This window comes from Bos indicus, chromosome 19 (assembly GCF_029378745.1).
Source record: "Bos indicus isolate NIAB-ARS_2022 breed Sahiwal x Tharparkar chromosome 19, NIAB-ARS_B.indTharparkar_mat_pri_1.0, whole genome shotgun sequence".
Lineage (NCBI taxonomy): Eukaryota > Metazoa > Chordata > Mammalia > Artiodactyla > Bovidae > Bos > Bos indicus.
In genome coordinates, this window is record NC_091778.1 from 31,030,559 (window position 1) to 31,043,871 (window position 13,313).

Below are 13,313 nucleotides of genomic sequence, written 5' to 3' on the forward strand. Positions count from 1 at the left end.
ATTTCCTCCTCCAGAGGATCTTCTTGACCCATGGACTGAACCCACATCTCCTGTGTCTCCTGCATTGGCAGGCAGATTCTTTACTGCTGAGCCACCTGGGAAGCTCCTAAATAAATATTACCTCAACAGAAAAATTAAAATTAAAAAAAAAAAAAAAAGAGCTCACACATACACACACACACACGCTAAAATGGAGGTTTGCAGAAATGAAGTAAGCTGTCCAGGGTCAAAGACCTGGCAAGACCAGATGGGACATGTGCCCAGGTGGGCTGTCTCTAGAATCTGTGCTCCTGACCAATACAGAATCCTCTATGTTTGTAAACTTGGGTCACTTTGATTTTGACAAATGCGGAGGTTGAAAACTGGGAGAAAGAGAACTGAGTGTCTAGGTCTCCTCCCATTAATGATTCTAGGTTATAGAACCCTCTATAAACCGACCACCCTCTCCCACCCACCCCTGCCTCAGCTCTTAGAGTAGGTGGGGCAGCCCAACTGGTCACAGAGGCTGCCAAGTGCCCTGTGTGAACCCCACTCTTCCATGCCCAGGCTGAGGGAGGTCCCTGTTCCCCAGAGACAGGGGGACAGGAAGTCTGGCCCTGTCGTGGTCTTCCTGCTCTGGCTTTCCCCTCCCATGTCTCTCTCCTTAGAGACGTAGTGAATCCTGGAAGGATTTGGAGGAAAGATACACTGCACTGATTTGGAGCTTATTTGTGAAAGTCCTTGTTCTAAATACATCAGTTCCAGGTCTCATCAAGTAGTGGAAGAAAAGAATGCAGAGGCTTAGAGGAAGAAAAGAACTCTGTCCCCAGACTTGTCACCTGTGTGTGAATAGGAATTTTATTTGGCTGCAAGTAATGGACCCCAAAAACAGTGGCTTAAATGAGATGTTATTTGTATTTCCTATAAGACATGGTGCCAGGCAGTCCAGTCTCTTCCCCTGGACCACTGATTCATTCAGGAAGGCTCTTTTTCCATCTCTCAAGACCAGGCTTGTGGGGAGGAAAGCAGGAGCTTCTGTTCTTTCTGCTCTGTCAGCATCTCAGAGTAGGGTCATCCACTCCCACGGGGCCCCCGAGAAACCAGGCGTGAAACCCACACAGTCCTGTTTCTCCCAGATAGCACATTGCTGGGAAGGGCGTGTGGTGATGGGGTAGGGTGGGGGGCATTTTAGAGGAATGAATTAGTGGACGAGTCTGCAATTCCTGATGGAACAGAATGAAAACACAGTGGACACTGTCAAACAGGATACAATTTAACATCCCATCAGTTCTTTCAGCACTTAGATTAAATGGAATTCTCCCAGACGGAACAGCCATGGGTGAGATAATATAATCCAGTAACCAGACACATGGATGCCTCCATGGCATGGAGGGAGGCATGGTGGTTTTTTTTTTTTTTTTTTGCCAGAAACATGGCATCTGACCAGGCACATGCATTCCTTAGACTTCCGTGTGGCAACGGTCTTTGGCTAAAGCCCCTCAGCCTGACCCAGGCATACTTCTTGGTCCACAGTCATATGGAGAAGCCCAGCGGAGGGGGTTGGTGAACTGCTTGGAATCTCCTCATTCTTCTTGCTGAGAAACTAGCTTAAGGAGCAGGGGATGTGGGAGAGACTGTGGAAGCCTTCAAGGTCAGTCCAGACCTTGGATGCCTTCTAGAGTCTTGTGGTCCTCAAACTGCCCTCCGCCAAGACAACATGTGGTAGCAGCATCACCTGGCCCCCGTTCCACGGCAATGCCCAGATGACAAGCTTGTGGGGGGAGGAAATGAGACTTGGGACATGTAGATGACCATCGAACCAGCCAGGAGTCCTCCTTGCTTGCTCCCAGGTGGGAAAGCATAGAGGACTCTGAGAATGATAGGGTCGGGCTGTTATGGAATCTGCTTTCATGTCAGAAACCATCCGTAAGCCACATGAGGCGCTGGAACCATAGTGAGTGACATAGTGACTGACGACACCCCATGACGGGCCCTGACTGCCTGTGTGCAGGGGCCAGGTGACCGTGCTGTTTGAATGAGAAACATGGTCATTCTGGCTGAAACTCCCTGAACTCTGGCTCCTTGGGTGGGCGGGGCAGGGGGTGTCCCCATGTCACAGGTACCTGCCTCCACAGAATTTCCCATGATGCAGAGCAAACAAGGTGGTGTCCTGACTCTGCATATGGAACCACCTTGATAAAGATGGAGACACCTGGAGGCCTATTAGAGAGAGAGAGGTTGCCAGAGTGATGCAGTCCAGGGCAGGGGCGGAGGCGGGGACAGAAGGCTGAGGTGACACTCCCCTGGTGATCAGATGCTGTCCAATGGGCCACAGGCCTATGGGAGCCTGGCTTCCTCACAGGTACCCTCCTGGTCTGGCCACCTCTGTATGCTGCAGAAAGCCTCTGTTTTGGGGAGCACTTACCTCATGGGGGATTTCTGTGTGGTTATCCCTGGGGAACCCCCACCCAGTCTCTGCCTCAGACCCAGGAGGGCTTCGAGGAGAAGCTGCAGTAAGGCACTTGGGGAAGCAGGTGGCGGGGCGAGGAGCAGGCCAAGGGAGGGGCTCAGGTGACCATTCCAGATCAGGGAACTTGCTCCACGGTTTTCTAATCATATCCTGCTCCCCTCCCCCAGCTCTGCACACACTGTTCCCGCCAAATGCTTTCCCTTCCTGCCTGCCAGTTCTCCTCTTTCCTCCGGTTGTGTTGTTTCTGTTGGCTACACAGCCTCCAGCTAGACCAGACTGCTGCTCCCCCTCCCGCAGCCATGTTCCTGCCCCCACCCTCACAGCCCCAGAAAGGACTCAGCACCCGGTGTCTGACCGCCTGTTGGCCTGGCTGTGTCTTTCTCTTCATGTGGAAGATGAATGCAGGGACCGGCTGTCTAGCTTGCTCTGTCTCAGGGCCTGGCCCCGAGCTGAGCCCTCGCTGAATGTGGGTGGGTGGGTGGGGGCTGGGAGAGCAGAAGTCGGGACTTTCTGAAGTAAGAGCGGTCTCTGGAAACCTCCAGACACTCAGCTGTGGAGTGGAATCTCTGGGTTGTGATTCTCGATGGGGATGAAGCAGAGCAAAAGCTTACAGAAGCCCTCCGCAGCGGCTCTCCACCCAGCTGTTCCAGAATCTGGGGTTGGGGGAGAAGAAAGTTAGGGCAACATGCGCTTGTTCTTGGCCAAGTGTCCAGTTCAGATGGAAGAGTAGTCACAGAGGAGTTAGAAGGTCAAGGGGAGACTGTGATACCTCCCAGCGCATGCCACCACCTCTGGTGTAAATACCGTGTAACTGAAGGTTGAATTGCTTCTCTGACTAACTCCCAGAGCCATTTCTAGGGGAGAATGTGCCTTCTTGGAAAGTGTTTCTTCCCAGTCACACTTCAGTTCTCTTTGGAATGTTTGGTGCTTGTGACTTATCTGATCTCTTGAAATGCAAGCTAGCAACTCGCCCACAGAGAGAGCTGGGGTGGGTAAGCCCAATGGTCAGGACTTCCCTCCTCTCTGCAAAGGGCCTCTGCTGGTCATTCTGGGTTCTGGAAGGGAGCAAATGCAGAATCCAGTTCAGGCACTCAGAAGTGTAAGCAGGATGGATAGTCCATCTCAAGGAATTTCCCAACATGCATAGCGCTTGGCAGAGCACATTCATTAGATGAGTGACACCTGGATGCACAGGCCGAGGTGAAGCCATGGAAGGCGACGGCCGCAGCCAGGATCTGGGCGGGGGAGCGTAGGACACAACAGAGACTAAATGAGATCATCCCGGTGCCTCCCAGCCACACGGAGGGCGCAGCCCTGAGCTTGCTTTTTCCCATGGGGCCCAGAAGAGGGTTTGCCTGCATCAGTTTTATGGCAGACTCCACCACCCAAGGGACCAGAGGTGTTGGACTATGGCCATCACACTTTCTCCTGGACAAGGTGTTGGGGTGGTAGGGTGGACAGAGGGCAAGGTTGTCATCAGCGGTTCAGGAAGAAGGACTTGAGGTTCTGGAAGAACACTGACTTTTGTTTCTGCTTCTGTTTCTTCTTAATGATGGGCACCCAGACCAGCCCACATACCAGCATCATGAGTCCCAGAGACAGGAAGGCAGGCCCCACCATCTTCAGGACCTTGAGGCTCATATCGCCCAGGTTCAGGGTGTAGGCCAAGCAGGTGATGACCACACCGAAGAGGAGGATGGCACCACCCACAGACATGATAATGACGGGTTTGCGGTAGATTTCCCAGTTACTCCGGGGAGTGGCGGTCCAGACGGACTCACTTCTGGAGCTGATGCACAGGGAGCTGGCTGTCTGGCTGGGCAGAAGGTCCTTGGACTCTGGAGACTTCTCTTCAACCTCCAGGGCCTTGGGGAGGGCCTCCATGGACACCGCTTCTAGAGCCTGGGCTCCTGGTACCGGCAACGGTTAGAAGCAAGGGCAAGGACTCTTCACACACCCTTCTTGTTCTCAGCATCCGTCTCCAGCCTGGCTCTCAGTGCTGAAGTCAAAAGGAAAAGCAGATGAGATCTACAAAAATAAGAAGCCTCTCAAGCTGGTTTTTTTTTTTCCCCCATGTGAGAGATAATTCCCTGGTGGCTCAGATGGTAAAGAATCTCTCTGCAATGCAGGAGACCTGGATTCAATCCCTGGGTCGGGAAGATCCCCTGGAGAAGGAAATGGCAACCCACTCCAGTATTCCTGCCTGGAGAATTCCATGGACAGAGGAGCCTGGTGGGCTACAGTCCATGGGGTTGCAAAGACTCAGACACGACTGAGCAAGTAAGACTTTAACCAAGTCTTCTTCTTATTTAATCAGGGAACAATGATGTCCTTTAAAAGAACAAACAAAAGCTATAATTTACGAAATGGCATCTTATTTTCAGACTCAGCCGCTTTCCAGCTGTGTGATCTAGAGTGCGTTACGGCCCTGGTCCTCGGCGTCCCTCCCAGTCACCCTCCTGGTGCCTCAGTCTTCCTCTCCCTTTGTATTTCCTGTTGGGGCACCTCAGCCCCCCTCTCAAACCGCATTTACTAATATCCCTTTTTGTGAGCAGTATGGGAGAGATTTCGGTACACAGCAGTAAATTTACTGGGAAGGTGGGCTGTGTTGGATGAGGACTGAAGGCCCTGAGGGGCTGGGCTGGGAGGAGTCAGTGGAAGAAAGGCCTGGGGTGTGGGCCTCTCGGACTACCCTTGGGTTTGCATGTTGGCTCAGCCCCAGGGGGAGCAATTTGAGAAGGGAGATGGAGGTCCTTTTCCCTTGGAGGCCACTTCTGGGTGTCAGGAGGCAGGTGTAGTGCGTGGAGATGTATCAATATCTGTTGCACAGAACTAGGGAAGGTCAGGCTGCAGGCTGGCGCCAGGAGGGAACACCAGCCTGGGGCTCCAGAGCATGAGGAGGAGAGAATGAACACCACACCTGTCCATCCAGGACCCCAAACTTGAGCAAGAGAAGCCAGATGCTATCTTCCATTTACAGAAGATTCAAAAACGTGTAAGACGATCAGTGCCGCATAGTGGTTACCTTCAGTTGGGGTGGTGACCAGAAAGGAGACTAGATGGAAACTTCTGGAGTGCCATCATGGTCCAACTCTCTATCTGGCCATAGCCGGTTACATGGGCTGTTTACTGTGACATGACTACTCTCATGTGTGTGTGATAAAGATCAGTAAAATGGCATGGACCTAGAGAGGATCATACCAAGTGAAGTAAGCTAGACAGAGAGAGAAAATGTCATATCGTTTATTTGTGGAATCTAAAAAAATGATAGAAATGAACTTAAATACAAAACAGACACTGACCCATAGACATAGAAAACAAACTTATGGTTACCAAAGGGAAAAGGGGGAGAGGGATAAATAAAAAAAAAAAAAAGAAAAGATCAGTAAAATATTTCAGCAAGGAAAATCAAAAAATATAACTAAATACAATATGTTCCTTTTTGGGATTCTGACTAGATGAGACCAACCGGTACATTTTAGGATAGTTTTAGGGAAGTTTGGCTTTGGTTTGGATGTTAAATGCCACTGAGGATTTAAAATGTGTATTTGGGGGCTTCCCTATCAGTCCAGTGGATAGGACTCTCCCTGCTGTGGGCCTGGGTTCGATCCCTGGTTGGGGAACCCAACCCACAAGCCCTGCGGTGTATTTAAAAAAAATTTTTGTATTCACTATAATGACTATACTGTGGACACAGAAGAAAGCGTCTTAATGAGTATAGAGTTATATCTTGAAACCACATACGGGGATGAAATGTCTCGATGGCATGATATACATGAAAACATGAACCTCCAGATCAGATACGACAAACTGTTAAAGGTTATAAAATCTTTTTATGGAAGATGGATGTATGGAAGTTGATTATCTTACTATCTTACCTAAGTTGTTTATCCTACTAGAAACATGTTTGCAAATGTCTGTAATAGATGAGACACTGAGAATACAACCAGACAACAGCCAGACATGTATCAAAGCAGAACTCTGACCCACAACTTGCAGCAACCAGCCTGAGAAACCAGCCTGAGAAACCACCAGCCCAGGAAGCCAACCCTCTCTCTGGAAGTCAGACTTTCAGGAAGTCACACCACTATTCCTAGTAACCAGCCCCACAAGCCTACCAGTAACTGCAGACAACTACTTTTGACAAATACACCAAAACTATTCCACGGGGGAAAGGGAAGTCATCGCAACCAGTGGTGCTGGAATAACTGAATATTCATATGGAAAAAAATGAAACTTGTCCCCTCCTCATACCATCAACAAAAAATGAATTTGCGATGGATCATGGGCAGAACCTGAACATAAAAGTGAAAACCAGAAAGCTCTTAGGAGAAAAAAATAGGAGGATATCTTTGTGACCTGGAAGTTGGCAAATTTCTTAGGACAGAGATGGCAATAACCAAGGAAGAAAAAAAAAAATCAATAGATTAGATTTCATCATAATTTAAAACTCCTGCTCATTGAAAGCTACCAGAAGAAAATGAATAGCAAGCTATGGACTGGGAGAAAATTTTAGCAAAATATGTATTGTCAAAAGATTTGCATCTGGAATATGTAAAGAACTACCACATGGGATTAATATCAACACAAACAGCACAATTCGAAAAATGGGCAAAAGATTTGAACAGATCCATTACAGAGGAAGACAGATGAAGAAGAAACCCATGGAAAAAAAACCCTCGAGATTGACATGCAAATTAAATGAAAGATGAAATGCAAATTAAAACCATAAGGAGATACATTCTCTCACTAGAATGGCTAAACTTTAAACATCTCACCACACAAATGCTGGTGAGCGTGGGGAACAAACAGAACTCTTGTGCGCTGCTGGTGGGAATGTAAAATGGGACAGCCACTTTGGAACCAGGTCGAATAGTTTCTTGCAAAGTGAAGCATCCACCTTCCCTTTGAGCCAGCAATTCCACTCCAAGATAAATGGAAACCTATATGCACCAAGTAATGACCAACCTAGATAGCATATTCAAAAGCAGAGACATTACTTTGCCAACAAAGGTCCATCTAGTCAAGGCTATGGTTTTTCCTGTGGTCATGTATGGATGTGAGAGTTGGACTGTGAAGAAGGCTGAGCGCCAAAGAATTGATGCTTTTGAACTGTGGTGTTGGAGAAGACTCTTGAGAGTCCCTTGGACTGCAAGGAGATCCAACCAGTCCATTGTGAAGGAGATCAGCCCTGGGATTTCTTTGGAAGGAATGATGCTAAAGCTGAAACTCCAGTACTTTGGCCACCTCATGTGAAGAGTTGACTCATTGGAAAAGACTCTGATGCTGGGAGGGATTGGGGGCAGGAGGAGAAGGGGACAACAGAGGATGAGATGGATGGATGGCATCACTGACTTGATGGACGTGAGTCTGAGTGAACTCTGGGAGTTGGTGATGGACAGGGAGGCCTGACGTGCTGCGATTCATGGGGTCGCAAAGAGTCGGACACGACTGAGAGACTGATCTGATCTGATCTGATGTGTACCAAGGCTTGTTTAAGAATATTCATCGCAGCTTTGTTCATAGTAGCTCTAATCCAGAAAACAACCCCAATATCCACGAACAGGAGAAAAGATGAACACACGTTATGTGTTCACAAATACACAAAATACTATTCAACAATAAAAAAGAACCAACTTTGGATACACACACAACTTGGATGAGTCCCATAGATGTGGTGTGAAAGAAATCAGATATGAATGAACACATATAGTATATGTTTCCACTTATATGATCTTCTAGAACTTTCTAATGACTAATCTAAGGTGACAGATCTCAAAACAGTGGTTGTAGGGGTGGGGAGGAAATAACTGGGACTTTCTGGGGCCAATGGAAATGTTGCATCTCTTTATGTCAGTGTAGGTTACATAAAGGATCCATTTGTCAATGTGGTACACTAAGATTTGTGCATTGCAATGTGTATAAATTATACCCGGTGAAAAAGAACTGTTAAAGTCGTAGTAAGAATAATCGAGTGGGTCAGTCTGGGGAGCAGGTGAAAGTGTAGTTAAACCAAGAACAGTGGAGTGTTGATAATGGTTGAAGTCCTATGATGGAAGTTGGGATCCAGAGTAGAGGTGTGGGCAGGAAGCACGTTACCCCAGAAAAGGAAAGTGGGGGTGTGGGCAGGGGCAAAGGGACCCCAGAATAGGACAGAGAAGGAAATCTATGAGGTGAGAATGTCACCTGGCTGTTACAGGAACCCTCTGTGCTGATTCTGAGAAAGAGGAGATCCTGAGAGAAAGAGAAGGTACATCTTTGAGAGACTGGGATTTGGGGACAGAAGATGGAGGTGGAGATGGAGATGGGAGTGGAGATGGAGGTGGAGATAAGAGATGGAGATGACAGAGATGGAGGCAGAGATGAGAGAGGATGATGGAGGCAGAGGTGGAGTTGAGAGAGAGGGAGAGAGAGAACAAGAATTTTACTGTTTTCGCCTCATCTCTGGAAAGATATGTTCAGACGGTAAAGCGTCTGCCTGTAATGCAGGAGACCCAAGTTCAGTCCCTGGGAAGGGAAGATCCTCTGGAGAAGGAAATGGCAACCCACTCCAGTATTCTTGCCTGGAAAATCCCGTGGACGGAGGAGCCTGGCGAGCTACAGTCCATGGGGCCGCAAAGAGTCGGACACGACTGAGCAACTTCACTTTCACTTTCTTTCTTGAAGGAAAACTCTTTCACAGAGCCAGGAGGCCCTGGACAGAGCAAAGACAGGGTTTGGTTGGCAGAACTAGTGTCCAGAAGGGACTGTCTCTAATCTTGTCAGAGCACATCTCCTTATCTGTGGCATATTTATAATGGGCCAGGTATTTGGAGACCCTGCCTACGAATATCCTTCAATGTTTGCCCTTTGACCTTGTGTTCCCCAGGTTGCTCCATAGTGCTCCCTGACACCGCACCAAACTCTAGACGTGGAGCCACAGACACATGTCCCTCTCTGAAGAGGAGCTCTGGGCGTCCACATTTCCTGGCTCAGCAGCATCTCTGATGAACGAGGTAAAGTGATGTCTCAAATGAGAGGGGAGAGAAGCAGGAACGTTCTGGCTCTTTCTCACACACTCATAGGTTCATTCGCCAAGGGCAGTTGGGTGGGTGGCATGGATCGTGAAAGCTGGTGAGCAACACCGAGTGTCTAGGACCGTAAGGACCATATAGTTTTCCCTCCGGTAGATTCTTGGGTGTCAGAAATGCGCCACTTAACGGACGGCAGTTGAAAGTGAAATAAGCGGGTCACTGCCCTGGAGGTGACCAGAGGCATGTCTGTTCTTACAGGGCTGGACGTTCTCCAGTTGCTCCCCGAGTCCTTGCAGGGCTGGGCCTGGGGCTTCCTCGGCTTCCCGTGCCCTCCAGCAGGTAGCTCAGCACCTGGCTGGGGCTTGGGGATCACCAGTCCTGTGTTAAATGACTCACTAAGCAGCAGAACTGCGATGGGAAGATTGAGCATCGCAGGGTCAAGTCTCCATTGCCGTTCCTCCCCATCCATCACCCGTCCCCTTTGCTCTTACAGGGGGTGGAAGGATGGGACTGGCTAACTTGGGGGCAGGAGAGGCAGCTGTGAGGAGCAGGGGGACCGTCTGACTGCCCCCCTCCCTCCCTGGTCTCTGATGGACAGACCTCTCATCAAGGCTGGGTGCTTTCTGCTGGCTGGCCTTCCTGAAGTCTGCAGGGTGCCCCAGTGGCTTCTCCAAACAGAAGCGGCACCTGGTGCATCAGGGGAGGGTCGACACTTCATACAATAACAATAACTGTCATTTCTCCGACTCTCACTAGGGGCTAAGGACCCGGCTGAGTGCCTTTTCGGCAGTGCGTCATTTCCCTCTCCTTACAAGTCACTGAGATTGGGACAATTATTATCCCATTTTGCAGGTGAGGAAACTGAGGACCAGAGAGGTTAGGTGATTTGTCCAAAGTTACTCAGCAGATGCATAGAGAACCAGGCTAGAAATGGGAGTCGTGGAACCTGTTTGGCTGCAGAGCCTGGGTTCGAGTCTATCCTGCTCCCTGTTGGGAAGGTTTTGAGCTTTTGGTTTTCTTTTTAAATGAGGGGAGTGGTGAGTGAGGAGCGCAATGGGGGCCTGGGCCATGAACAGAATTGCAGGGTGGCTGCTTCAGGTGAGGCATCAGGCCGACATTGGTGGGTGAGACTGCTGAGGATGTGCAGGTTGGAGCGTGGGGCCTTGAGCTGCCAGTAGCAGAGCAGCAAGAGGCCTGTGACAGCGGCCACAAAGCACCCCACTCCCCGCCACTGCCATCATCCCAGTAGAGCACAAAACGCCTGGAACCTGCCACTTTCTTCACCTGCAGCATCTCTTAATAGCTCCACGAGGTTACTGTTGTTGTTTAGTCGCTAAGTCACGCCCGACTCTTTTGTGACCCCATGGACTGCAGCATACCAGGCTCCCCTGTCCATGGGATTTCCCAAGCAAGAATACTGGAAAGTGAAAGTGAAAGTGTAGTCACTCAGTCTTGTCTGACTCTTTGCGACCCCATGGACTGTAGCCCAACAAGCACCTCTGTTCGTGGAACTCTCCAGGCGAGAATACTGGAGTGGGTTGCCATTTCCCTCTCCAGAGGATCTTCCCGACCCAGGGACTGAACCCAAGTCTCCTGCATTGGCACTTGGGTTCTTTACCACTGAGTCGCCAGGGAAGCCCCAGCTCTATGATGGTGGTACTGTTATTATTATTCCCATTTTACAGATAAGGAAACCGAGGCTCAGAGCTGCTTAAACCCAAGTCATGGTCCTTATACTTGACTGTGTTTGCTCAAGGAAGAAGCCTGCCTTTCCCCTTCACTTAACACTGTCAATATTAATAGATTGCCTGATTTGGCCAATAAAATGTCAAAATGCCCAGTTAAATTTGCATTTCAGATAAGCGATGGATGCTTTAACTTATAAGAATGTTCCAAAGGTGACCTGGGACATCCTTACACCGAAATGCATTTGTTGTTTGTGAGAAATTCAAAAGTAGCTGGCATCCTTGTTAATATATCTGCAACCCTGATATGATAGGAGGCCCCATTGTGCTTGGGGCTGGAGTTATCAGTCCTTTTTCAAGCTTCTCATCCCTGACAGGAGCTGGACTATTCTGGGAATTGCAGGGACTGAGAGCAGGGGAGACACGGCTCATGTCTCCCAGCCAGGAGGTGGCCCAGAGGGAAGGGTCCTCTTGTGGGACAAGAGGGGAGGGCAGGTTGCAAAACACAAGTGACAGAGATAAGAGGATTCCTGAGAAAGACGCAAGCGTGAGTTTCTGTTTGGAATTCCCGAGACGTGGAGGGTCTAGCCTCTCCCCCCGGGGTCCCCACAGCACCCCCACCCAGCTGTCACTGCCGGCTGCTGGCCACTCCCCAACCAGACATTCCATTGGCGACCCTGTCCCCGATGAGGTGAGTGGTGCCCTCGTGCTTGAACTGATAAGGTTTCTGAATCCGCTGCTGCTGTCCCCGGGGCAGGGCCACCCGTCTGTCACCTGCTCCCAGGGCTTCTAGGAAGGGAAGTTCTTCAGCTCCATCTAGACAGGGCCACTCACCTCACTCTTCACGCAGCCGGGGCCCAGGTCCTGCCCCGTAACAAGGTGGAAAAACAGCTCAGGTGGTAACGTCTGCTTTTCCCTGGGTGTGTGGTCCCCAAGGCGCACGTCTCCCTTGCACGTTTTGTCCGTGTTTATATGGGCCAGCCTGCTTTCCCCTTCCCGACACGGAGCGTGCCCAGCCCCTGCCCGCACCTGCCCTGGGCGCCTGCCACACCTGCAGCTGGGAGGATGGACTGGCAGACACTGAGGTCTGATGGGGATGCCTAGGTCTAGTTCTGAGGTCCCTCTGTGGCCTCCGGGACCCGAGGGTGCCTAGCACTTCAAAGTCAGGCTGTTTGGCTCGTCTGTGTCAGCTCGGGAGGGTGGTCCCCGCCCACAGCTGTGGAGGGTGAAGGCTGGTTGCCCTACTACAGGGCAGAGGCAGCCGCCTGCACCCAGCATCTCCTTCTCCAGGTGCAGCGCGGGGCGGGGCAGCCCACCCCATCACCTCTCTCCTCAGCCCAGCCAGCCCTCCTCCCCTTAGCCGGCTGTGCGCATCTACCTCCCACCTCCGGCTCACAGACTCAAGGCGCTCTAAAGCGAAGTTAAAACTGGCTCCTTCCTCCGGGGAAGTGGAAGGAGGGGCAGAGGGCCAGTGGCCTCCTTACTTACTGTGCTCAACGTCCCCCGGGGAAGATGGGGGAGTCCTGGGGATCGCACACAACTGGCGCCAGGAGGAAGCGGGCAGTGAGTTCCTGCTCAAGTCCTGCACCCTAGCCCCCAGGAAGAAGCCTCCCTGGCCCCTCCAGGAGCCGCGTGCAGCGAATCCCAGCGCAGAGCTGGCTCCAGCGGGGTGAGCTCACCAGGATGTGGGCTAATGGGTTAACCCTTGGTGGGCCGCGGGCAGAGGCGCTTGTGATAGGGCTTTGGCTCAGCTCTGCTCAGCCTCTAGTAGATGAAGCTGGTGAAAAATTAATGAAGCTTCTCTGCAGTTGGTCTTCAGGTTTCAGGGAGATTTGGATGAGGCTGGTGTGTGGGCAGAGCCACTCCTCCCAACCCCAGGCTCGGAAATCTGGAGATGTGGGTCCCTGGGTCAGTGGAGTGTGTGACCGTGATGGTGGTGGCTGCCAAAAAGTGGATCACTCAGAGTCTGCACTAGCTCAGTCCAGGGCAGGTGTTGGCCATGGGACCTAGGAGGCCTGTTTGTTCTGGATGTAGGAGAAAGCAAGTGTAGACTTTTTTTTAGCATCCTCGGTTCCAAGACAGCAGGGGTACCTCTGGGAGCACCCCGAGGCCTATGTGTGGGTATCCTATGAGACCCGAGGCCAGGAACCCACAGCTGAAGGTCAG

At 50.7% G+C, this 13,313-nt stretch overlaps 1 protein-coding gene across 1 annotated transcript; it reads right to left on the reverse strand.

The window, feature by feature from the left end:
- Positions 1-2,787: 2,787 nt before the first annotated feature.
- Positions 2,788-12,801, reverse strand: PIRT (phosphoinositide interacting regulator of transient receptor potential channels). The gene is made up of 2 exons (XM_070774413.1): positions 12,636-12,801; positions 2,788-4,448 (listed from the first exon to the last, which is right to left on the reverse strand). Exon 2 carries the CDS (start codon positions 4,331-4,333, stop codon positions 3,926-3,928), a length of 408 nt encoding a protein of 135 aa, XP_070630514.1. The 5' UTR covers positions 4,334-4,448; positions 12,636-12,801; the 3' UTR covers positions 2,788-3,925.
- Between the last annotated feature and the right edge of the window lie 512 nt (positions 12,802-13,313).